General features: G+C 43.4%; 1 protein-coding gene across 1 annotated transcript in view; it reads left to right on the top strand.

The window, feature by feature from the left end:
- The window catches only part of CTH (cystathionine gamma-lyase), an 82,653-nt gene that overhangs the window by 44,069 nt on the left and 11,770 nt on the right, over positions 1 to 26,814 (top strand). The window contains exons 6-10 of the mRNA XM_069232445.1: positions 2,760 to 2,817; positions 5,900 to 5,977; positions 12,168 to 12,320; positions 12,803 to 12,924; positions 22,858 to 22,910. Coding sequence (XP_069088546.1) covers positions 2,760 to 2,817; positions 5,900 to 5,977; positions 12,168 to 12,320; positions 12,803 to 12,924; positions 22,858 to 22,910 — 464 coding nt within the window. The remainder of the gene's footprint in view (positions 1 to 2,759; positions 2,818 to 5,899; positions 5,978 to 12,167; positions 12,321 to 12,802; positions 12,925 to 22,857; positions 22,911 to 26,814) is intronic.

Here is a 26,814-nt window from a genome sequence, read left to right as displayed (position 1 = left end):
ACTCTCTTCTCTATCGCAAACCACTGAAGGGAACTAAGGGCCTGTCCAATAGAGGAGAATTTTGGAATACCAAGAAGCAGACGTGCAAGGACAATCTGCCTATTTGGAGTTTGAGGAGTCTGCTACTGGGAAATTCCAAGGTAGATACCATTACAGTAATCTACTCTAGATGTAATGAGGCTCTGTACCACTGTTTTCCTTGAGTCAGATGGCAGAAGATCTGAGATCTTCCGGAGCATCTTTAGAATGCCAAAACAATTGCCTACCACACTAGAAGCCTGTTTTTCAAAATTTAGTTAGGAATCAAACCCGATTACAATATTTTTCACTGCAGCCTTAGTAGAGGGTACTGCGTCTAGGGCATCCGGCCACCAATCAGAAGACTAAATTGAGGGTTTTTTACCAATTACTACCACGTTGCTTTTCCGAGCATTTAGTATAAGTCAGCTTTGTTCTATCCAGATTGCCAGGCTAGCTGGACATGATCTAAAGCGCTCAGCAGAGAACCCTTGATTCTGCCAGAGGGTGATGATCAGTTATGTGTCATTTGTATAGGATATCACTTTAACACCCCATTCTTCAATCACTTCTGCTAGAGGGTGCATATATAAGTTAAAAAGTGTAGGAGTCAAGGTCGAGCCCGGGACACTCTTTGTTTTAACAGGAAGACCTAGCTTGCTAAAAGCACTAGCCGGCTGCACCACCTGAAAATAGCGGGTGCAAATAAAAGAAGCAATCCACCTTAAGGCTGAACCACTAATGCCAATGGCCCATTACCACTCCAGCAATGTACTGTGGGACACAGTGTCAAAAGCCGCACTCAGGTCTAACATTACTTGTGCAGTTGTGTCCTCCTTGTCCACAATGTGCCTCAGTGAATCTGAGGCTAATAACAGCGCAGACTCAGTGCTGTGGAGAGGATGAAAGCCTGACTGGCTGTTATGTTGAACGTTGTTGGTCTCAATGTATTGCATCAGCTGTTGATTATCACACTTTTCTGCTACTTTTGCAACAAAAGGTAGCAGTGAGATAAGCCTAAGATTTTCCATTTTGCTAAGATCAAGCAAGGGTGTTTTAAAGAGGGGAACCACTGTGGTGTGTTTCCATTCAGGGAGACCCTGGCCTGACTTTAGAGATAGGTGCACCAGCTCATAAAGAGCAGGATCTTCTACCTTCATACCACATTCCTAAATCTTCAGAGGGTCCTGATGAAGTGGTGATCCTGATGTAATCTTAGTAATAACTTTCATCAATCACCGATGCCAATTCCAGCTTAGACAGGCCTTTATTAGCCTTGCTCAGGATAAGCCATAGGTTATGATGGGTTGCTTCCCTAATTCCTCATGGAAAAGAAGAATATATCTTGTCAATTTTATCAGAATTGAGCTATCTCATTCCACCTTTCAGTCGAAGATTCTGGCAATGCAGAGATACGCTCTAAATATGTCAGAGATTTAACAATGGTAAAAATATTCTGTGCCGAGTTCTGAGCCTTATCAATTTTCTGGGCATAGTACTGCCTACACCTGACCATGATTTGCTTATGATAGTCTTTCAGGGCTAGTAGATGTGTTTCTCTTTCCCGACTGCTATAATTTCTGCTCCCTTGGTGCTCCAGTTGCTTGCACTGGTTCTTGAGAGATCTAAGCTCTTCGGTATACCAGTCCGCTGAAAGTGTGGAGTGGGCAGAAGAGTGTCCCTCTTTCGGTGCTAGATCATTCCCTGCTTTGCTGATTCAGTTGTTACACTAAGTCCCCCCCCCCCACACACACAAACTCACATGCTCTCTATCTCCCCCTCTACCCTTCCCTCACGCTCTCTCTCTCTCTCCCTCCTGCTCACTATTCTTCAGGAGACAATTATAGACAAATGTTTTAATTTTTTCCACTTGGTACTTAAAGCACTCATCTGTGGAGGGCTAGTTAAACATGTAGTCATCTGCCTTGCCCAGAGCTTGATCTTGTAGCAGGAAACTGTTGCATTTCTTTTATGACTGCAGCATAGATTGTTTCACACTGTAATGACAATTTCTGAATATTTGAATTCAAGGCCGATGTTTGATCATGTTTTAGCTTATGAGCACTCATTGATGTTTTTAGGAGGTATCCACGTGGTTGTTCAGCATACCCACATTTAATGTTACAGAGATAAGTTTATCTGCAATAAGTCTGTATTGGGGTTGGAAATTATTTGTTTTACTGAAGTACTTTTCTCTTGTCCCTCACTCAGCTCAGATCAATGGTCTGCCCTGATTATAAAGTTAAAAATAGTATAGTTTGATTTGTAGGAAGTTGCTGATTCTGCAGCTGATGTGAGGTTGCATGCATTATTGATTTTCATGGGAACACCTGTTTGAAGGTCTATCCTTCCTGGTCCTTAACGTACCGGATGGTGCCAAGTGCATGACAGAATTAACTGAATATGAGATTACAAACACATTACTGCTATGCTTTGGATTCATTTGGCCTTCTCTTATGACTCCAATTGTCTTGTTGACAGACCATCTCTATTAACCCCTTAATGTTGATGAAAATAAAATAGTCTAGCAAAGACACACAATTAATGGGAAGAATCTTAATGTTTCCCTTGCATTAATTACTCTTCTCTTCAGGTAAAACTGTAAATAATTAGTTCAACAGATTGGCAACTGACGATTTGTAAATAAATTTAGGAACCTCAAATTTCTCAGATAAAAATATCTTCAACATTAAAAGTGCAAACTAGATACTCTGAAGTAACGTTTATCTTTTGTCTTGTAGCGTCCTTTAGATCTGGGTGCAGACATTTGCATGTGTTCAGCAACCAAATACATGAATGGTAAGCAATGAAACAATATCAGTTTGCAGTGTTTATCTGTTGTTTTTGCTCATAGTATTTTAAAGTGGTATTGTGATAGTGAACAAAACACATATAGAAACTGGCACTATTGCTAGGTATCTATAGTACACATTTTGTTATTAGTAATGGTAACCGCAAAACAAAATTGGCAGCAGGTGTACTGTGCACATCTTTAATTGTGAGGAACTAATTATGTATGTACAAACTCAGGCCCTCATTTGGACCTTGGCGTTAATTTCAATGACCGCCAAAGCCCAGCCGGCCAGATTTCCGCCAGTGCTGGTCGGTCAGAAGACCGTCATATTACGAGAGCAGGCTGCTTTCCACCTTTATTGAGGCAGAAAGCAGCCGGCACATGGCAGGTCCCTCGCTGGCGCTGCCACACCAGCAGGACTCCGCCCCCGTATTACAAGCCATAATATGACTTGGCGGAGTTCTACTGGTGTGGTAGAGGCGCCGAGGGAAAACCGCCAGGACCCATCCCCTCTCAGACGTTCCCCTCGACTGAGGAGGTAAGTGGACGTCCGAAGGTGGGAAGGAGGTCATTGTGTTTGGGTGCGTGTGTGCATGTTTGTGGAGGGGGGTGCTGAATGCGTGCCTGTATGTGCGCGTGAATGGGGTGTCTGTGTTGATGAATTGGTGTGAGTGGGGGTGTTTGAGTGCATGTATGCGTATGCTGAATGGGTGTGTATGTGTATGCATGAGTGCGTGAAGGGGTGTGGGGGTGTGTGAGTGTGTGGATGGGTGAGGGGGATGTGTGCGGACATGTATGTATGTGCGTGCCAGTGACAGGAATGAAGATTCCTGTCGCCAGGTGCGAGACCACCAGGGTTTTTGTGGAAGGGTGACCGCCACGGAAAGCCTGGCATTTTGTAGCTTCGTAATCTGGCGCCAGGTTGGAGATACTCCCCGCTGGCCGCAGCAGTGCGACTGCTCCAGCGGGCCCGGCGGGGTTGTGGAGGCTTGGCCTCTGCCATGCCTCGCAACTCTTAATGTGGCAGTCCTTGCCGCCGGTCTCATGACCGCCAGCCTCTTAATGAGGGCCTAGGTATTGTTAAATAATGTCCTAATTTTTTAACTTGCACAGTACTGTGCATATCATCCGCCCTATATGCCTCACATATGAATGCCCTCAAATTGGCAACATAGTAAGCTACTGAGCAAATTTTGTAGAGTGTCATCCATATTAAATCAGTCTAACATCAAGTGTGGTTAACTGTTCTTCTGGAATTTCATTAAGTCAGACATCTTTTAGAAGGACACTGAAAAACAGTTTTATCTTTTTTTTATGGATGTTGTTATACAAATCACTTAAACATTAGTGTGGACATAATTTGTCAGTAACAGGAAGTCAATGCAAATTTTTACAGGATGCCAGTTGATGCAAATTCTTGTATAAAATTATACAGTATCAGTATATGCATTAGCATTTACTATGCTGCTGCTGAAGTCAAGGAATAGTGCTTTCTTTGGCGGCCTAAAGACGATATTAATATCCACAGTGCCTGGTATAAGGTAAGCATTGCCCTAATGGGAGAGTTTGTTGTCTACCCATAGGCATTTAATTACTGCTAACATTATGCTAATCCTAGTGTGTTCATCTATGAAAGTGGCATTGCGAAGCATGTGAGTACTGAACTGTACTTAACCACCAACTTTCTCCGTTAATGCTGGGTAGAGATATTGTTCAGGTGGGGCTGTCATCAGATTTTCTGTCCTTATCAAACATAAATCCTTATGTTGACTAAAAGCTTTCTCTACTTAGGCGTTGACGCTATAGTGTCTTTTCCTTCTCACTCCCAAATTTGTCAATCCCTGTTTAAGCATGGCATTCATCCATTTCCCGTCTGTTAGGTGTTGGGCTATCTTCCAACTCATGGCATGCATCCCGTAGCTAGAATTAATAAACATAAAGAACAAGGAATTTAGGAATTGTCTGTGCCCTCCTTTAGGGAAAGCTAACCCAATAAAAGTGTAAGCTGCATAAATGTGTTCAAGTAGCTCAACTAATCTCAGTTCCCTTCTTTCAGGAATTCTAGATGATAGAGTATTCCTTTAACTGGTGAAAACGGTATATACATCAAAATGTACCCCTCACACATATTAACAAATACAACTTACTTTGCAGCTGGTTGAAGCAATTTGGTTATCTACCTTAAGAGCATGTATTTAAACAAGATCCAACGCAATTAAACAAGCTCTTAATTTAAAGTTGGGTCTCACGTATTTAGAAATTAAATATTGATAAGATGTGATTGCAGTTGGACCACCTAGGCATAAGAAATAAGTCCAATAGCATAACACGTTCCTACAGGAGGAACATGTTGGTACGTAAGGATTGAGAAGCTTCAGTCATAGGCAAAATATATTTGGACTCTATTGTGGATCTGTGCACAGGGAACTAAAAAATGTTTTACTACATAATGAAATGCCAGTCTAAGACACTATGTAGCATATGCTTACTTAATATTTCATGAAATGTCTTGATTAAATCGAAAAAAAATATGATTGGAATTGACCGTGATATTGGAGTTATTTTTTTAAATAAAATTATTCTTTATTAAAGAAACAGTTTGTACATACATTACATTCATTTTGCCTTTTAAAAGTGTATGAGACATAATCTTTCCGAAACTGAAATCCAGTGGATACATTCCTTGCATGGCAAATCTAGCCTTTCTTTAGATTCCATAGTAAAAGTTCCCTGAGATTTTCTAGCTCTAAGTAGGACAAAAATATAGGTGACGGTCGTTTCTCTCCACACCCAATTTTGCCAAAATGCCCCTGATTTTAAAATGATAAATGTTTTATTACATTTATTTTATTGTTAGGTACATGTTATGTGTTGCTGCTTTACTTGTTTATTAAATTAATCATAACTAATCTTTTAGCAAGCAACATTGCCTTCCATAAGTAACTATTGGTAGAAAATGTTCAACTGGGGTACACATGAAACATTTATTGTATTTCTCTCTTGGAACAGCCACGCATTTGTTGAATTACTGCTTAACTCACTAACCACAACCTAGGTTAGGTGCTAAATAATTATTTTTAATTGTAGGGCACACTGATGTTATCATGGGGCTGGTTTCGGTTAATCGAGAAGATCTCCATGAAAGACTAAGGTTCTTGCAGAATGGTAAGCATTTGTGAAAGAAAACCTGCAGTTAGATTGACATTCTGTTGATTTTGGTAAACGGAAGGCTTGCTTTTTATATTTTTTGTTTATCATTGTTGTTTCAGATTGTGCCATAAAGTAGAAAATACATCACATATAGTTTAAAGGTATCCTGGTGAAAAACTTAATTTCATCATTTCGTAAATAATTTGTTTACTAAAGCTAATGTCTGATAAAAGTCCAAGCAGCAGTAATTCAGCTCCGCACAGATTTGTCAAAGGAACCTCATCTCTGATGTTTACATCGGCAGAAACCGTAAAACGTATCGTAGAATCTCACCTGTGGGTTTTCCTTGCAGCCTTGTGTTTACCAGTGCTACGACTGCAGATTATGACATTGGTTTGTTGTGCCCACTTTGCTGTATTCTCTGGTTCTGGATTTGAATGTCCTTGGTTCTTTGACTTGTCAGCTTCGTGACAACAGCGCCTGTTTTGTGCATGGTTCCATCACTTGAACGAACATAATTTCTCTTTGTAACTGCTTGAAATGTTTTGTGTCGATTTGCAACTTTAGAACAATTGTTCTGCTGTGATTTAAGTAGGGACTTTGAATCAAAGGATTACAATCCCTTTTCGAACTTTGGAAAAACAAGAATCATATGATAATAATTACAAAGTAACAGTGACTTCCTTCAGTGATTCTCTGCGCTGTCATTAAGGCTTACTGGGAAAAACTAAGTTCCATGGTACATTTAAAGGGTGCTGGTGTGTTCTCAGAGTTTTTTTTAATTTTTTGTTTAGAGTTACAAATGTTATCAGTTTTTTTGCACTTCCTTAGCTGGTGAAGTGCATGCTGTACTGCTGAAAATGGGATGTTCTGTCAAGTGCTGCACAGTATGCCTAGTACTTGCAAACATTGCTGTAACTGGCTGCTTCGCACACTCTTGCGTAATCACATACCTTTTAGATGTGTTTTATTATGCACAGTCCAAAAGAGGTAATATGGGGTTTGGCTGTCCTGGGGTGATATCATTTGAAGTTGGTCTAATTAGAGGCTGTGCTTGTGCTCAGCTGCTGACATTTCCACAATCTGCAACTGATTAGCATGTGTATCACTGGGGTCACCCCTAGTAACGTTGGATATAGCTATCCTGAATGCGTTATTGCCTTTGAGGATGGAGAAAATAAACAGAAGAGGATGGTGAACACGTAGCTGCCTCAAAAACTACCTTCTTGATGCTGCCAGGAAAGCGTGATGTAGGAGCTTGTTGGCCCTGCACTTTCACTAGTATTGAATTCCGGTCTAGAAATGTATATCTTTGAAGGCGAGCACTGTTGTATTAAAAGGGAGTTAAAGCAATGAAGTATCTCCAGCAGAGTTGTCAGTGCTGAAGGTGGGTTGTGCTATCTTGAAGTTCCAGTGAATACTTCGAAATAAGAAAGAAACTGAGAGCTTTTACAATGGATTTAAAGACTTCTTTAGGTCAAATGGACTAGAAGCTGGAAAGCAGCATGTACAGTGTCTGATCAGGGACTAACAATTCTGAAAATGGCCATAAGAATCTTTCCGAAGGTTTCTTGGTAAGTTGTGTAGTTGATAAGTTCAAGTGGGCAATAAACCTATTTGGTACTACTTTAGTACATAGACCCCATGTGCAGATGCAGAGTTGTGCTATGGATTTCTTTTCTGCAATTAGGCAGCTTACATTGCCATTTTGATAAACAGGGTATCAAACCCATGGAAGATCTGTTTGATGGTATTTGTTGTATAGCTTTATCACCTAGAAAAGCTAAAGGAAAGGCCACTACCTTCTTGTTGATGACTGTGTGTCTTGGACAGATATACAGAGCACTTGAGGAGATGATCTTGCTCACCAATGTCACCGAACTACATCCCAGTATTTCACTTTTTTTTAACAGCATTCTATTGCACTTTCATTACTACTACTTATATCCTTCTCCAGGATGTCTGCTTCTGCCGTTTCAAATGCCTAAGCAGAATTTGAGGCTAACATTGGGAGAAAATGAATAATAGGTGGCCTCCCGACACATACCATTTTCAGCAACTCTAGGTTTCAACGTGTACATTACAGGCTTTTAAAGAAAAGTTATCTGGCTGTCCAGTTATTACACAATTAATAATCCAGATCATGAGCCTGGGGGCTTCCCTCGCTCTTGGGAGGATGTAGATTTTTAATTATTTCATTCGTGAGTGCCCTGTTATAGAGCAGTTTTGACTAAACGTGGTGAAGGGAATAAGTGTTATCTTTGGAGGCTCTGTGTATCCTTTCAAGAATGTATTACTGACACAGGTCTCTGGCCTCTTGTCAACTCAGTTAGCTTGTCAAATTGATCTTGAGCCTGAACAAAAGTAAACATCATTACAATGTTTTAGACAGTCATCCACTTGATTTCCTGGGCTACTGAGTTGGTCTTCTGCAGTGATGCTGAGGAATGCTTCTGTGAGCAGGTTCACCCATGACAAAAAAAAGTAAATCTATGGAGGGCTTGCAGGTAGTATTATGTTCACCCAAACAGTGAATATGGGAAATTATAATGAAAGATCAAATATGGATTTAGAGAGTGCACTTCCTCTGTTTGGGTGTTTACCTGTCTATATATGTGAAAAAGTAAGGGGGCTTCTCGAAGGGTGTTAAACCACTCTGTTGGTAATACAGACTTGCTGATTGTGGCTCTTGTTGCAATCTCGTAACTGTGTGATTTCATGCTAGTTACACTGTATAATAGCACTGTGAATTTAATGATATATTCTGTATATTTGTGCAAAATGGTAAAGAATGTTATTTATTTTTTTAAAAAGAACATTGCAGGTATACGTACTGGGTGAACTTGGAAACCCGCTACATTTGTGTTACAGAAAAGGTGTTAAACATCTAGGATGAGGTGAACTTTAGTTATAGAGAGAACTATGGCCTCTGTTTTTTTTGAGTGTTTGAATGATTAAGCCTAAGGCTTCTTGATCAATGGCTTTCAAAGTGATTGAGAGCCTGGCCTCAATTATATATGTGTTTGTAAAGCTTTATGTCTTGAATATTCCAAGTTAACCAGTTGTGGAGCTAAACTTACATCTGTACAATGCATTACTGCTGCTTGGCTGGTACTGTAACACTGTTGCCTTATCTAGGACCTTGATTGTTTCATTCTCAAGGAGCTTGTGTTGTAAGGCTCCCTTCTTTAAGTATGATGTCTAGGAAAGTTTGTGACCAGAGCATGCATGCTTAGTTGTTACCTGTGAGGTAAATGTGTTTCTTGAGTGGGAGCTTGGTGGTGTTGTGAACAAAGCTTGTAACAGGTCACTGCATGTGGAAATAGGCTAAGTGCACATGTGTGGAGAGAGTGTTTCTGGCAAATCTTCTATTACTGCAAGTTGCATTATGAATGTTTCTGTGGCAGCAAGCTTGCTTTGTGATGATTTCTTTTCCTGGACGTACGTTTGTGGCCACTGCTTCTTTGGCTGGGTGTTTCTGAGCATCCCGTGTTATGTTTTGTGTATTTTCAAAGCAGACTCACCCATTAGGGCATCTTGGTGCTGAACAGGTGTGTATGCCTTGCCCTGCCTAGGGTCTGTCGTTAAATTGAAAAAGAAATAGCTTAATTCAGGAGGAGAGGATGAGGCTCTGATGTAGAGTGGGGGGTCTTTCCATGCTTTAGGAGCAATGTATCTGAATACCTGTCCTCCTGATCTGGTTCTGTGTATGCATGGAATGTGTGTGAGCCAAGGTCCTGTGGACTGGTAGTGTCTGGGTGGTTGTTGAAATGCTGTGTGATGCCCCGATTGTGTGAGTGAGGAGTTTGAAATGTGTTTGTGTATTGGGAGCCAGTGTAGCTCCCTGAGGTGTGGTGTTATGTGAGTTCTGTATGGGAGGTTGAGTCTGACTGCCAGGTTCTGGATGTTTTTTTAATCTTCTGGTGAGTTGCTTGGTGATCTCAGTGTAGCAGGTGTTCTCTTAGTCCAGCTTCCTGGTGACTAGGGCAAACTACGAGGCAAGGTAGATCCTAGAAGGAGAAGGTGACCCCAGACACATCCATTCTGCTGAGCAATGTGTCAGTTCTGTGGGAGTGCTCTTCAGGTTCAGGCGGATGAAGGTGGCATTGCCTTCGAAACCAGACATTGAATGGGTGACAAACCTGCCACTGCCATTGTTACTACAATTTGTCTATATTAATTGCCTTGTTATATTTTTAAGTTGGCGGGTGTTGAAAAGATTTTTTATAATATATAATTTATAATGCATATAATTTGCATAAACTCCAATACTTTATAGTATTTAATACGGTGTAGTAAGTATATAAAAAATGGCCTTTTATTTGTCACACTGTGCTTCCTTTTTTACTGTGAGAAATATCTTTGATGAAACTGTTTCTTTCAACAGAATTCAATCCACAAATTGCATGCGGAAATTCTAAACCTGTTATAACCCTTAAGATCCTGCATGAAAAACTGACCTTCCATCACTTATGTTTTTTAAATCGAACTCTGCTTCTTTCTGCCTTCAGTCTCACTCATCTGTATACAAGTAACGCTAAAAATCTCATGCCTATGTGCCTTATGTCTGTTTGGAAACCATAACAATCTTAATTCTGGCTAGTAAGTGTGCCTCACATAGCCTCCTCTAATAATCACATCACACAAAACAAGCCCCTACACAGCATGCAAAACTAACCCGATTAACCAGTTGAAATACTACTAACTATGCTCTGGGTAGCAAGCTACTCACTGTAAAGTGCTTTGACGGCTCGTCAGGGGTAGTAAGCGCTATAAAAATACAAAATATATATATATTTGATGTTTTTGCTGGTTTTGCTTGGGAGCCATTTGAAGATCTTCCTCATTATCGTCGGGGTGTGGAAGCAGGATGCAGGGATGGTGTTGACTTATGCAGTCATGTCAAGTTTGCTATCTATGATTCCTAAGTTCCTGATGTGGGTGCTTGGTGTGGATGTCGGTTCGATTTTTCTGACAGATACCAGTTGAAGTTACATAGTGCAATGTTGTTGCTGAAGGTCACTGTTATTGTCCTATCAGTGTTGAGCTGGAGATAGTTGGATTTCATCCAGTTAGGGACTTTGTTCATCAAAAGTGTGAACTTGTTTCTTGCTTTTGGGGTCTTTTCTGAGAGAGAGAAGAGAGAGAGCGCGAAAGAATGAGAGAGAGAATGAGTTTTCCAAATGCTTTTTCCAGGAGTCATTTTAGGAGCCGCGTTGAGGATGTCAGAGAAGCTGGCTATAGTACCCGTTAGTTTTTTTCCTATTTTGCAAGAATGGGTGCAGCTGTCAAAGAGAGTGCACGTGCAGTGCTGACTGAGAGAACCTTGTCCTTTCGTACGGCGTAGGGTTAGCCAGAGAGAGTACACCCATACCCCTACATCTGTAACATAAATGCCAAAAGTCAGATGACCCCATACATAACAAGAGAGGTGAAATGGTGTGATCATTCTACATTTGTAGTGGAAAATGGGTGAATATACTCAAGAGGAAGGTGCAGGGATATTATAAGATGTTTTCCTGGCGTAAATGTGCATCAGAGTTTAGACCAGTACAAGAGGTGCCCAATCTTGTTGATTATGTGAACCTTACAGAAGATTTGAGTGACTGAAATAGAATATTAAATGATAATCATTGTTCTCCTTTATTTTATTAAACCCCCATTATGGTTCACATTGTGATAGTATGGAAAGTACGGCTTCAGGCGGTATTTGGTAGTGTGAAACTCCTGGTACCCTCTGGTATCTAAAGTGGGAGCGTTCGGTTCCTAGTTTGTCATACTAGGGCTAAACTTGGGTATTTTTCAGTAATTGAGTTCCCTAATGGGAATATGGAGGGGCAATTCGAAATGAATTCAAACCATTTAAAAGGTTGAAAGTATGTCCTGGGCATATTAATAGCTGACGGATCATATCCTTACACAGGACTGCAATGGATTGTGTAAATTGATGCACAGATGTACTGGTGTTCTTAAAAATGTATATGTGATTACAAATATTTATAAATGACACACCTCCTGGACTGAATGTCAAAGTGGCACAAAAATGTATTTGATGTGTGTGTGTATATATATATATGTTATTTGTTTTCTTTTACTTTTCCCACTCCTTGTTAAATTGCTCATTTAATTTCAGTTTTTTTCAGTTTTGTGGTAAGAAATGACTTCATTCTGTGCCAAAAAGTACCAATTTTTTTTTTTTGTGCAGCTCTTGGAGCAGTTCCCTCTCCTTTTGATTGCTATTTGTGCAATCGGGGGTTAAAGACCTTGCATCTCCGAATGAAGCAGCATTTCACTAATGCCATGGCTGTTGCTCAGTTTCTAGAATCAGATCCTCGTGTGGAAAAGGTTATTTTTCCTGGTAAGTGGTTTACGATTTCACCAGACTGGAAAAGATTTGTCTTGGGCAGTGACTGTGCACAAAACCATTCATTGTGTAATTAAGAGGAGTACAGCAGTCAAACTCCCTTCCCAGAGACCAGAGAAGATTTTGTCAGACCTTTCACCAGACTACATAGAAAAGAGGGTTCGGAATATGTGCTATTCTTTTCTAATTTTGTTTTCAAGTTCCACGCTCCCACAGCATTTTTAGTCTGCTTATGACACCTAGCATCTTAGTCACTCAGTATTTCTTGCAAACTCCTTCTTCTAACATATTGACTTCCTGTGCCCCCTCTTCATGAAACCAATAAAGTTTAATGTTGGAATACACACCGAACTTTGAGTATAGCTGACAGGAAAATTTGCGGGTGTATTTGCTCCATATTATCATTCCACTTAACTTCTACATTAGGATTACATGAACCATATGCACTTTGTTTATACGTGGTTGATTCATTTCAGGTCTAAAATCACACCCTCAGTATGAGTTAACAAGGCGGCAATGCACTGGTTGCCCAGGGATGATCACCTTCTACATCAAGGGCAATCTTGAACATGCCAAGATATTTCTGAAGAGCTTAAAGGTAACATTGGACGTGTTGCTGTGAATAAACTCACATTTACCTAAATACTATTTCACTTGTTTGTTTGTGTATTGAATGCAAATGTTGCTGTACTGGTCTACACTTGGCTGTACTGGTTTACACTTGAGGCATCCATTCCAGTTCTTAAGACTGGGCTATGTTTCATAAATGTACCTGGGTCTTCTTTAATTACGTCATGTCACTACAGTACAGTTGAGAAGTTGGGTCTTGCATCAAAATCTGAACACATTTTGTAATACATTCCATCTGCCTATTATGTTTTTATACTGTTATTTTTATTTTGAATTTCTGGGTGGCCTTAAACTTTAGCCCATTTTTTTAGGATTGTTTTATTTGGCCTATTACAGGTTTCTCTGTAGTCTTAAACTTGGTGTTGATCTTTGTTGGAATTGTATCCTTTATGCAGCCTTCTGTGGGTGAACCCGTTTTTGTTGGTCATAGGACTCTGTATACATTACCCCGCTAACCAGTAGTAAAGTGATAGTGCTCTTTTTTTTCAAAGCTATTAAAATTGGTATACATCTGATTGACAAACCCTAACATGTGGTGTCACCTGTACACAGGGCTTGAAAATGAAATGCTGCTAGTGGACTGCAGCACTCACTGTGCCACCCACAACATTAGTCCTGTAAAAAAAAAAAGAAGTCTACAGATATTCCACTGCCAAAAATATTTTGCAAGACCGACACGTTCCTTTTTAATACTTATAAGTCACCCCTAAGGTAGGCCCTCCCTGCCCAAAGGGTTGGGTGCATAGTATTTAAAACGTAGGGCATATATTTAATGTTTACATGTCCTAGCAGTGAAAAATATCCAAAGCCATTTTTGACAGTGGCAAGGCTCGCTCTCCCATCATTTAAAAGTGGTTAACCCATTCCTGTTCTTCAAAGGATGCCTGCCTGGCAAATTATGCTCACACCTAAGCCTGCTTCCCGTTTGTCTCTCTAGTCAGGCTGGCACCAAACTCCAAGATAGGGGAGGAACTGACCAGAAATGTTTTAAGGGATGGACAAAGGCTTCCCCACCAGCCACATAAGTTTTCCCCCCAGACCTCTCCTCACAAATGCTGCTGGCCATGTGAAGAATCAGAAAAAGGACTGCCTGCATTCTTAAGAAAGACTAGATTTGCTTGCTTTGAATCCAGGACCCCAGAAGTCGACTCCAAGGATCATTTGGCTGACGTCCTGTTTTAAACTTCCTAGACAAAACAAGCTTTCAAAGACCTTTCTGTGCAACTGGTCAGCTCACAAATACCAACTGGACCTGCCCGGGACCCAGTTGCAGGCTATTTTTGGAATGAGTCCTAACCCCTAAGTGGTGCCTCTCAGGATCTTGGACTGTTAGCTGTTGTTAGAGTATATTCCTACTGTCCCCAAGATATGGGGCTAGAAACCTTTTGACAACATTCTCTGGAGAATTGTTGGAGACCACTTCTGCTGTTAAAGCCGCAGCCACCGACGTCAAACTGCCTGTCAGCGTCAGCTCTCTCGTTTGCCTTCTGGAAGTGGATCTGACTTCCAGAAACGTTTTTAAGTCCTAATGTAGATGGCTTCATCGGAACCGATGTAGAGTAGAAACCTGTTGATGTCAAGGCCTTCATGGGCACAGACATTGGACTTCGACCAATCAGAGCTTTCCTACCTTTGTAGATGACCGCACCAGGACCCCGCTGTTCAGCAATCCACCACTGTCAAGCCCTGCATCGGATCCAGCTTACCCTGCTAACAACTCGTTGATGACCCCTTTTTCTCCATAAAGGTTTCTAAGTTTGAAGGTAAATTTTGTATTGGAACAAATCTTGTCCCTGTGTCCAACCCACACTCCATTGTAGTCTGCCTTAACTGTTGACTTTTACCCGGGCTAGCATGACCAGATAATTACTGGTGGGGGTTTGGTGCTTTTCAGGACTATTTATAAATCAAAATTTAAAATTCATATCTCTGGTTCTGCTTATTGGATTTATGCAGTTTTGGAGTCATTTTATTTATAAAATATTCTCTAGTTTTCCTAAAGGTTTGGGTTTTCTTGTGTTGTGTTTTCATTTTCTTGCTGCCTTTGTGCTGCATAAATACTATATACATCGCCCCTAAGTTAAGCCTGACTTCTTTGTGCCAAGCTACCAGAGGGTTAAGCATAGGTCTATTTAGTGACTCTAGTGGCTCACCCTGATAAAGATTGTGAAAATTATATGAGATGGGCTCTCAACCCCCTGAACTAATACTCCAGTTTCCTAAAATGTTTCAGTTAATTTATTTAGCTGTCTTTTTTGTTTAGTTATACCGGAGCTTATTCATGTTTATCTGAGCATTGCTGGTCAGGGCAAGCTCACCAACCTTCCTCCTATAGAAATGTTTTTAACTGTGTTTAATCTTCAGCTTTGCCAGTGTGGGATTTAAGCCACCCAGCAAAACTGGGACTACCATATCTCTTAGCACCCAGTAGAGACCTGGCATTGATGTGTATCTCGCAACCTTAGCTGGGAAGAAGCCTGCAACAGGGGAACCCCAGTCAACCATGCAGCTCATGTTTTGAGAGAAGTATCTTGCTACAAAATGCTTCTTGCTCTACATTGTTGCATTGTGGGTAAGCTGGCTCTTCATCTGCATTCCGCCTGCACACATACTTTACTGAAAATTGCAAGCTACTGTTTGCCTCTCTAAGCAGATTACCCCATTGTCCTTCCACTGTAGTTATAGAATTGTATGTGTGAGTAAATGCAGTGCAAAATCCCACCATTCAGTTCCTCAGGTAGACAAATGTGCCATGTAAGTGGTTTTATTTGAACACATACTTTAAAATAAAGCACACAGTACAATGTTGCAGCAGATCTTTTGCTGAAAAAGAGAAATAGTAAGTTAGTTTTCCTGTCTTGTTCACATTGCATTGATTGTGGAGAGCCATCTGTTTAAAGTTCAAGTCTGTCCTTCTTGGGTTAATTTCTTTCATGGCCCCATCAGTGGAGGATAAGCAAATATCTAACAGGCTGCCAACATGAGCCGTCTCTTTAGTAGTGCAGTTATGTAGACTATATGTTTGGGAGTCCTGCCTAGGCTACCATTACAGGTACCATACTATTGAAATGGATCCAACATAGCATTGTTTATTGTTTGCTTCGTTGATCAAACATTTTTCCAGTTAAAATAAACTGCGGTTGTGGCCAAGGCGTCAAGATGGCGGCCGCACTTTCATAGTGCTCTGGACCCCTCCGTCATCCGCCTCCTGTAAGGAACACTATCCATTCCCATTGGCATCGTCGTTGGTCCCCCGAGGCTCTGCTGCCCCACCCGGGAACAAAAAGAGAGCTTCCCGACTCCCCTGGCCCTAACACAAGTGAGTTTCTGCCGCGGCCGCCGGCGACTAAGATGGCGGTCAGAGGATGAGGCCGAGGCGCAGACTGCCGGAGATCGGGGCGCCGTGGTGACACGGACACGCCTGTGTGCCCTGCCGTGGTGCTTCGATGCAGCGAAAGTGGCGCACCTCACTGCCAGAGGTGGGCCGTGACTGAGATCGGCCAGGGGAGAGCCGAGACCTGAGGCCCCATCGCCCCTCCCACCCCCCAGGGCAAAGAAGATGGGGAGAGGAGAGGAAGGATTTCTCCAGTCCACGGCCCGGGCGCGGGCTGAACAACGGTCCGGAGCTGCCCGAGCCATGGTTTCCGGGCCATAAATAGACACCTCGCCGCGGGACACGGAGACGCCCGGGCGCTGTTGAGACCAACACGCGTCCATTAGTCTACCGTGATGGGGAGGGAGTTGTGCCGCCGCTGGAGAATGAATCAGTGGGCAACACTTAACAGAGGTGACCCATGGGCTGGGGCGGCCACCCAGGAGTTGAGACACAGAACCCGCGCCACTGGCTGGGAGGGGAGCACCCTTGTGTTCTTCTCCTCTCCTCCTCTCGCCAGGGTGGGAACCCGACCTTGGATGATGGCGCTACTGAACTGCGGGGACTGGACTTCTCCCCCCCCACTCTGGTTTTCTCCCCCCCACACCTCCCCGCCCGAGTGTGTCTGGGACCTGAGGTCACCCGGGGGGGGGGGGGGGTGATTAGGAGTGCTGGTGGAGACGGGGTCGATTCCTGGAGTGAGCCAACCACCGGAGGGGGGACGAACTGGCTGTTGGGATACTGTGGTTTTTTTGAGCCCTCTAAGCTGTTTGATTGATCCGCGGTGTATGGAGCGGCACAGCGGAACTGGACCCCAAAAGAAATCACTCTTGGCCCTGAACTAACTGTGTGACGGCCTCAACAGGCTGCGCTGTTGACCCAGCCGCTGAAGCTCTTGTGGTGCTGGAACTGTGACCGGTCGCCGTGGGCAAGGATAAGTCAGCGCGGCAAACAACAGCACAAACGCTCATAGACAGTTCACCACGGGTGCATCTGAGTCCCGGACAGAAGACCATGCCCCAAGTGGAGGTGGCGAACCAGAGACGACATCCTGTGATCTAGCAACGATCCTTCAGGTGATCCAGGCTTCCTAGGCGGCCGTTGAATCCAAGATAGGAGAAGTTAGGGTGGACGTGGCCCTGGTCTCCGCAACGCCAAGGCCCGAATTACAGAAGCCGAATCCAGGATTTCCACAGAGGAAGACGATGTGACCGCTCTCAAGGCCCAAGTCTCAGTGCTGACTACTCGCATGTCGGAGCTGCATCGGAGAGCCGAAGACGCTCTCCGAGAACAGGTCTATGCGTAACAACCTTTGTATGGTGGGCCTCCCTGAAGCCACTGCAGAGTCATCCCTGGCCACATATTTGGAGGATTGGTTCCGCTCCTGGATGCCGGCGGACCGCCTCATGCCATGGTTCATAATCGAGCGAGCCCACAGGTCCCTGCGGTCAAGACCCCCGCCAGGCTCTCCGCTCAGGCCAGTAATAATTTTTCTCTTTTATTTTAAAGACAGAGATGCGGTGCTGCAAGAAGCGCGCTCCAGAGGGGACCTTCTCTGTAATGGAGTGAAGGTCCACCATTTCCCTGACTACACGCATGAAGTACAACAACAGCGTTGCTCATTCACCAAGGTGAAACAGAAGCTGAGAACAATGGACAATCAGTACCGCCTCCTGTTTCCGGCAAGACTCTGTGTGGTCTACTTTAATAAGACCTATTTTTTCAAACAGCTGGCCGTGGCATGGACCTGGCTGACAGAGGAGGGTACACACAGGAATGGGCTAAGACCACTGCCAAGGCACTGGCAAATCACCAGAAGGGGCAACAGCCCGACCAACGCCACCGTACGCGCTCATGGCGGCGCAGGGTGCGACACAGATCCCGCTCAGAATCCCCTTTAGAGACCCGCCCACGACCACTGGAGAACTCTGAAGACACTCGGGGGCCAAGACCCGCAGAGTGTGACACAGTCCCAGTTGGGGCCCCTGATGGACACGGACTAATCCCGCAGCCCGGTACTGTGATCCCACAAATGAGAAACATTTCTGGAAAAGAAACAGACTGTCAGGAGGATGAACACTATGCCAATTCTAGCTACTTACCGTTTACTGTGTTTCTATACTTGATCCGACACTATGGAGGGGTCCACCACCACTACCACTGCCCTATCAGTTTGACGGTCCACCTCACCAGTTCTACAAGTGAGGTGCTATATATATATGGGCGACAGATGCTTCTGGGTGGAAGTATGGGGAGGTGTGGGAGTTGGGGGGGGGCAAGGGAGTTCAGGCCTGGTTTCAAAGGCCAATGTTATGGTTTTTATGTTAGTGCAATGTTTACGCTTGTTAGTTTATACACAGAGCAGGAAACTCAGAGACACAGTCGACACAATGGGGGTACGCGGTCCGCGGCGGCAGGGGACAGGTTTTTTGAAGTTTCTGCGCCTAATAATGAAGAGTCGTGGTATCTATTATGAGAATTTGCAAAATCACCCACCCCCTGGAATCAGACACAGGTTATCTCATGGAACGTTAATGGTCTCCTGGATAGGATCAAACGTACCGCAGTGTTTGCCTTCATACACAGATATCGACCAGAAGTACTCCTCTTGCAAGAGACACATCTCCTAGGAGATAACTGCCCCTTCTTGGCCCGCTGGGGTTGTGATAGGGTATATCACGCAGGGTTTACACGCGGATCGCGGGGATGGCCATATTACTACACCGTACATTCCCCATGACAAACATACAGATACGGAGGGACAGACAGGGACGCTATGTGGTCATCACCGGCAATGTTGAAGGGGCCACAATCAACATGGTCAGTGTTTATGCTCCTCCCTCCTTGATCAGTAGAACTATCAAGGACCTCACCAAGCTACTTTCAGACTTACCCCCTGGGCTTACTATGGTGGGAGGCGACTTTAACGCAACCCCGGACCTGACCTTAGATGTAGCCGGTCCGCTCGCTGCGTATAGGCACACAGCAGCGGGAATCACTGGATGGCTCTCTGCAACGGGGCTCTGTGATGCTTTGCGGCTATGGCACCCTAGACGGTGACAATTCACTCACACTTCAGCGGCCCATGGCTCACAATCCAGAATAGACCTGGTGCTATCCCCGAGTACGGACTGCACCGCCCTCTCTCACATTGAAATACTAGCTAGAGGAGTCTCTGACCATGTTCCGCTCCGCTTCATTATGGGTCCCGCTCAGTCCCGTCCTATGTGGCGGCTAAATGCGTGGTACCTCCAAGATAAAAGCTACACTGAGAAGCTGCAACAGGCACAAATCGAATACTTTCAATTGAATGAAGGGTCAGTGACCTCCGTGGGCATTCTGTGGGGGGTGGGCAAGGTGGTGTTGTAAGGCACGGCTAAAAACCTGATACAGGACCAGGAACGCACCAAAACCCAGCATATTGTGCAGTTAGAGCTCCAGGCGATATGTCTGGAAAACGAGAGTGCAACAAACCCAAGCGAGGGGGTGACGCAACAACTCCTCCTAATCTGGGAAGAAATCCGAGATCAATCCCTGGAGGCTGCGAAACATCTGTGGAGTGCCACCACGGCAAAAATCTACGGGTGGGGCGACAAAACTGGGAACATGCTGTATTGGCTGGTGTCCCGTCATCATGCCTCCAGGGTTGTCCCCGAAATTTACGACGGGAAGGGAGCCTCATTGTGAGACACCCCAAAATAGCGAACGCCTTTGCCACATACTACAGTGCACTGTACCAGGCGTCTGCACTGGTCGACTTGGATCTGGCCCGTCGATTATTGGATGAGGTTCCCCTCCCGCGGTTACCTGCGGGGGAGGTGCAGATCTTAGAAGAACCTATTAGCGCAGAGGAAGTTGGGGCAGCCATCTCTGCACTAGGTACGGGGAAGACGCCGGGTCCCGACGGGTTCCCCTCTGAGTATTACAAAGCATTTAGAGAACTCCACACTTGATGCGCCTCTTTGCAGAAGTGGAGAAAGATGGATCCTTCCCCCTAGAGTTAGACACCAACACGATTGTAGTGCTCCCAAAAACCCAACCCTCCTCGCTACACTGTGCGGATTATAGGCCGATATCGCTGATCAATACCGAAGTTAAAATTTTCGCCTCCATCCTCGCCGCTCGCCTCTAGAGGGTCCTTCTGCAACTAATCCACCCAGACCAATGTGGGTTTGTGGCAACCCGCAGTACGCGACACTGTATCCGTCGACTACACGTGGCTCTGGTGGAGCGTCGCTGATTGCCCCAAGACCTTGCCCTTTTACTTATTGACTTTGAAAAGGCCTTTGACTCAGTTGACTGGGGGTTCCTCTTTTTGGTGCACCAACGTGCGGGCTTGGAACCAGGCGTTATACACCAACCCTACAGCCTGCGTACAGGTCAACGGGGTCTTATCCTCTACTTTTGAGTATCACAGGGGCATCCTTCTATTCACCCTGGCCATTGAGCCTCTGGCTCAGATGATCAGGACAGACCCTGTATATCGTGGTTGGAAATGGGGTCCCTCTAGAGAAGACAGGATAGCGATATACGCCGATGACGTCCTGTTGTACATGGAAGAACCCAATATAACGGGCCCGAGAAGTCTCTACCTCTTATGGCGCTATGAACAGGCATCGGAACTCAGGATGAACTCTACCAAATCAATTTTGATCCCACTGGCTAGTTCACGCGACTGCTTTGACTGGCAAGACACAATACCCCTACCCAGGCTCAGCTTTAAATACCTGGGCATCTGGGTGTCCCTCCTACCTGAAATGACGTGGGCCAAAAACCTGTCTCCATTGCTGGCATGTGTCAAGATGGACCTGCAAAGATGGCAAACCCTGCCACTAAATGTGATGGGCCGAGTGGCCCTATATAAGATGATGATCCTGCCATGGCTCCTATACACATTTCAGAACTTTCCCCTCCCAATCCCGCACTCCTGGTTCAGAACTCTCGAAAGCGATACGGGACGGTTTCTCTGGAGGGGTGCCAGGCACCGAGTAGCGACACAACACTGCCGAAGAGGGGTATATGATGGGGGCCTGGGTGCCTCAGACCCCTAAGTGTATTATTCAGCCACCCAATTGATTGTGATCCACGATTGGTTCACGGGGAATGGGATGACCCGGCTTACAGGGTAGCTATACGGAACACCACTTCCCAGAGACATGGAAGAAATAACTAGGGAGGTTTTATTGGCGTATCGTGCTGCATTACGGTATACCCGCTGGAACACCGTTGTCACCCTCCAGACCACGCTGTGGAGGGGGCAATGGTTAAGCGCACCTGCAGCGCTGGAAGGATTCGGAGAATGGGACTTGCTAGGCATTTCTTTGGTGGGAGACGTGTGGTGAGGGGAGGCTATGAAGTAATTTCAGGATCTGCAGGTAGACTTTCAGCTAACTCGGACACAATTCTTGAAATACCTCCAGTTGAGACACGCCCTGAGGGTCCACTTGCCAACCGCAGGCCCCATGCCAGAATTTAATCCACTTGAGGCCAAACTGCTTATGGGGAACCTGGAGGGGAAAGTTATCTCTCAAATCTATAAAATGCTAATTAACAACACTCCCGGTAATTTAAGCACAATTTGAACCAGATGGGAGTCATGGGTTGGGGCCCAGGAGGAGGCGGAGTGGAGGGAGGCCTTGATGGCACCCAAGGTACTGGCGGTGTCAGCTAGAATTCGCACAGTGCAATTCTCCTATTTATACGGAGCATATCTGACACCGTCCAGACTGCACAGGGCGGGACTGCCGCCCCTCTGCCAGGTGCCCAAGATGCTCGAGTGAGCCTGCACATTTTTTCCACATGGTTTGGACCTGCCAAGTGATGAAGATGTACTGGGGCAAAGTGATCCAAGAACTGGGAGGGACCCTGGGACAAGAGGTGCAGAAGTCCGCGAAGTTAGTCCTGCTAGGGGTGATGGAGGAGATGGGAGGAAAACGCGCAAAACGCGCCCTGGCTGCCACAGCCATGCTGGTCGCCAAAAGAGACATTGCTGCTGCCTGGAACTCCCCCGAAGGCTCGTCACTCCGAAAATGGAAAAGGGGTGTTGACTGGTGTTCAAACCAAGAAAAATTGGTATATGAATCTAGGGGCTGCCCACGGAAATTTGAGAAAATATGGGGACGATGGATGGACTTACTGCCATAGAACAAAGGGAGAGCACAGAAATGAATGCTGTAACAAGACCCGAATTGTTATCTGCTTTATGGTCCGTATTGATGTCAATTGTCAACATTGATGATGGGTTGAAGATGGAATTCCATGTGTCGTAAGTGTCTTCTGCTCTGCACCTTTCCTTTCCTTTTTCCCTTTAAAACAATAAAAAATGTTTATCAAAAAAAAAAAAATACAATTTTTTATGTGCTTTAACACTGAATCCTGTATTTTCACCCTATTTAGTTTAAAATGTTGTTGGCCTTTTCGTATACTAAAGTTATGAAATTGTGTTAGGCTTTCGAAATTATGTCTACAGAATTGTCTGTCATATTTTCACCACTCGTATTGTTGCTTTTTAAAATTTACGCACCGCAGATTTTTGCGCTGGCTGAGAGCCTTGGGGGATATGAAAGCCTTGCAGAGCATCCGTAAGTAATTTTTATTGTTACTAATCCATTGAATATGAATTTCCCAATAAATTAGTTTGTTTACTGTCATCTGTTTAGGAACTGAATTTATAAATGCTTTAACAACTCTCCAGGCCCTGTAGGAAAAGCATGGGTTGAGGTTGTTAATGTCTGCCTTTAGATATTTTTCAATATCTATGTGTTAAAGAGTCACCATTTGGTACAAAGGCATGTTTTATGCATGATAACATGAGATGCTATTGAATGCACGCATTGTGATTAGTCGCTCTGACTGTGAGTACTAGAAGCCTCTGGGAATAATCGTCTGTATCACACAGAGCTTAACTTGAACCTCAGATTTTAACTGCTTTGTTTTTGACATGAAACATTTTGAGAACTGCATCAAATAAGTTTCTGTGTCTCAAACTTAATTTTCTTTGATTTGAAGTTACTGACCTCACTGCTCATTTGTCCTTAGATCTGAAGTGATCTACAAGACCTGATGTTTCACTCCAATATAATTAGTGAAATGTAGCCTCAAGTCTGTGGGTTTGAAAAAGTACCTGTTGGATGGTTTTCCACAAATTAGATTTTGGCCGAAATTGTTACAATGACTCGGACATCTTAGCATACTATATGCAAATCTGCAGTGCAAGGGAGTGATGATTCTATGGTAAATGGCCTTAGGATGGCATTTTTTTCCAAAAACGTGTGTATTATATTGCATATCAAAGGACACAGTTGTACAGTAATACAATGCAAATACTGTCAACCAATAATCAAACAAGAGTACAATCATGAGCACAAATGCAATCAAGCTCTAACCTGAAAATATGCACAGCCAAGCTGTGCTAGGAGTGAAGTAGTAGGAGATTTGTGAGGTTTAGGAGGATTGTGACGTTAGGATTGCCTTTCCTGTCCAAGAACATATTTGTCATCTTTCACCATTCCTGTAGATCATCTTGAAGCTTTTCATCTGTTTGCACCATCTTCATCTAAATTTCTTACACTCCGCCACAGTTGCAAGGAAGGGCCCTGCGATTGCATCCAGTGTGTCATGACCTACCTTTGGAAAGCACTAGTAATAAGGATAGAAACATAGCATAAATTGTACCCTTTTTCTGTAAGTGATGTAGCCCCAGGATGTAGTGTCAAACAACATTCTATCTATACTCTCAGAGCAAGGGACCAAGCCTCCACCACCTTCGCACAATGTTTGCAAACCACCTGGCATGCCCAAAGCACATGTAGGAAGTCCCCCCCCCATTTTGGTTGCATCAGGGACATTCATCCAGTTGTGCCAGTATAATTTGCTAAGGGTTTATGCAGTGAGGCGAGTTTGATACAACATTTTAAATTGAATCAAGTCAAAGTGGGTGTTACTAGAAACAGTCTTCTGATATTATAACATTCTAGTACACTCAAGGTCTGTAAATGGGGCAGCCCAGTCCTTCTCCCACCTGGTCTGAATAGTCAAAGGCCTCGGCATTCAGACATGTTGCGTAACCCTTTAAAGGGAGGAGACACGTCTACCCCCATTTGTAAGTTGTATGATCATCTGTAGCATGTTTGATTCTGGGGGATGCCCCACAAACCTGCCCCAGCAGTATGAGCCATCGATGTCATTTTAGCAAATGTTAAAAACTGAACGGAGCCCGCTAATCCAAAGAACAGCAGTCAGTATTGTGTCAGTTCTGTGGGACACTGCCCTGGAAAATAAACATGTCGCACCCTGAAACTAAAAGCCACCTTTCTCATGATTGCCAATGGCAGCTTCCTCTGGAACTGGGTGGGAGGATGGAGCACTGGGGAAGTTTGACAGCTTCACGCCCTGTATGATATTTTCACTGTTAAGTTCTGTGTTTTTTACAGCAGTAGGTGACCAGTTTAAGAATGGTGTAAGGGCTTGGTTTAAGGGTTGCCATTATATAAGGTTTAATAGGATCTGGATTATGTAAAGAGCAACTTTGAAGAAAAACAGAAGATTTAGGATTACAGCTAGAAATGGGGAGAGGTCTCATCCTTTACGAAAAAAGGTATTTCAGAGACAAAACCTACATTTTAAGACATTAAAAATCAGAGAAAAAGGTAAGGTATAGAACCCCGAGACTTGTTACTTTCTGTGAATAAGCTGCAGTAGTTGGAAGGTAGAATTGTTTTGTGACAATTTTCATATCTGCTGGTAAAGCAATGTTTTGCTAATTATGATTCATAAAATATCAAATAAATATAATTATTGTTAGTTATAAATAAACTGGGGCACCTGTAAGCACCTGCATTACTTTAATTAGCACAGTCCACACATAAAATTATAGAATAGAGCAAAGTGTATTTTGCTATTTACTAGTTTAAAGGAAGATATTATTAGAGAGTAATGAAAGCGACTGATGTAAGTGCCCCACCTGTGTTTTTTAAAAGTAATATTTCATGAAGATTTTTCTAGCACAGCATCACCGTGAGAGAGGTCATAAAACCAAAGTACTTATTTTAAGTAAATACATTGATGTTGCAGAGTAAGCCATCATTCTTAATATAATTAAATCCACACCAAATTTCGTTATAAAAAGCCAGTTAACATTGAAAAACATCACTTTCTCGAAATGAAATGGTGGTGTTATTTCTTTAATCCAGCCTTCAACTTCTGGAGCTATTGTTAATATCCAGTTCCGTGATATAATTCTGTTAACTACTACAAGGGCGCTAGAAAGCCAATCCCATTTTTTAATAGGAAAAATGTTTATCGACTTAAAGCGAAACTAAAACTCTATTAAAGTATAAAATAAATAACAAAAAAATAAAATGAAAAATATATTTTGACACAAGATTTTCTTTTTTCCTTGTGACATGTCAAAATGTTGGAATATCATTTATTTTACAATACGGTACTGACGCACAGAAACAATGTAAGAGTACATAACAGTACTTCTGAGTAGTACTTCATGTTATTTGGTATTTATCCTGCTTTTGTGAATCGCCCCCAAGCCTTTACTTATATTTTACGAGTAGGTAGTCTAATGCCTCACTGAACACTTAACTACCTGAAACTGACAAGACTTATAGAGCTAGAGTACTGCATGCACTTAGTTCCCAAATAATGGGGCAATGTCCCGGGGCTACCGCCATGGTTTACCGCTGCTCTTCTCAGTAAAAATAAATTAATGTTTCATCAAATACGAGGCAGGAATAAATTGTGCCTGGACAGAGTTGCTGTTCACCCTTGCCTCTTTATACAGACTTTTAAAGTGCCTTTAGTTTTCAATTTAGATTCTGAACAAACAAATAGCACATATGATATATGTATAGCAGTCCAAATAAATTTCTGATTGGTTTCTTCACCTTTTATTTTAAAGGTGCACTCCTTGCAAGCTTTGTTTCCTTTACTATTATACGTGTACATGGGGACTGCTTTTTCATAATAGTGACACAAAGTTCTTAAGGTAGCTCACAAAGCACTGTTACATCATGTAGCTCTGGTTGTAGTAAAGTATGCAATTCACAGACCTATTACCACTACTTTTGTTCACTTAAGAAAACTTGGAAAGCAAGAGTGTGGACTTTTATCATAAATGCATTTTGAGTTTTATAGTAGCCCCTTTCCACATTTTACATGTACTGACATGGAGCCACTACTGACGCCATTGATATCCAAAGCTGTGTAGAATACATTTAAGATTTTATGGGGTTTCTGCTGACTTGCATGATTACTCATTATATGGCTATTGTTATAAAACTAGTTATGCACATGTGGCGAACCTGAACAGACCTCTGGTCATAGAGATAAAGACATGCAGTGCAAATGTGGTTAGGTTCTGCAGTGACACACATCCTTACAGCTAATTACTTTAGTGCTCACAGTGACATATTGCCACAGTGTATTAGTGGTGGGAGACACATGTAGTCGCATTGTTATTATTTAAGTGGTGGC

Source organism: Pleurodeles waltl, chromosome 4_2, assembly GCF_031143425.1.
Source record: "Pleurodeles waltl isolate 20211129_DDA chromosome 4_2, aPleWal1.hap1.20221129, whole genome shotgun sequence".
NCBI lineage: Eukaryota > Metazoa > Chordata > Amphibia > Caudata > Salamandridae > Pleurodeles > Pleurodeles waltl.
The sequence above is the reverse complement of the archived record's forward strand: the minus strand, read 5'-3'. Positions and strand labels throughout refer to the sequence as shown.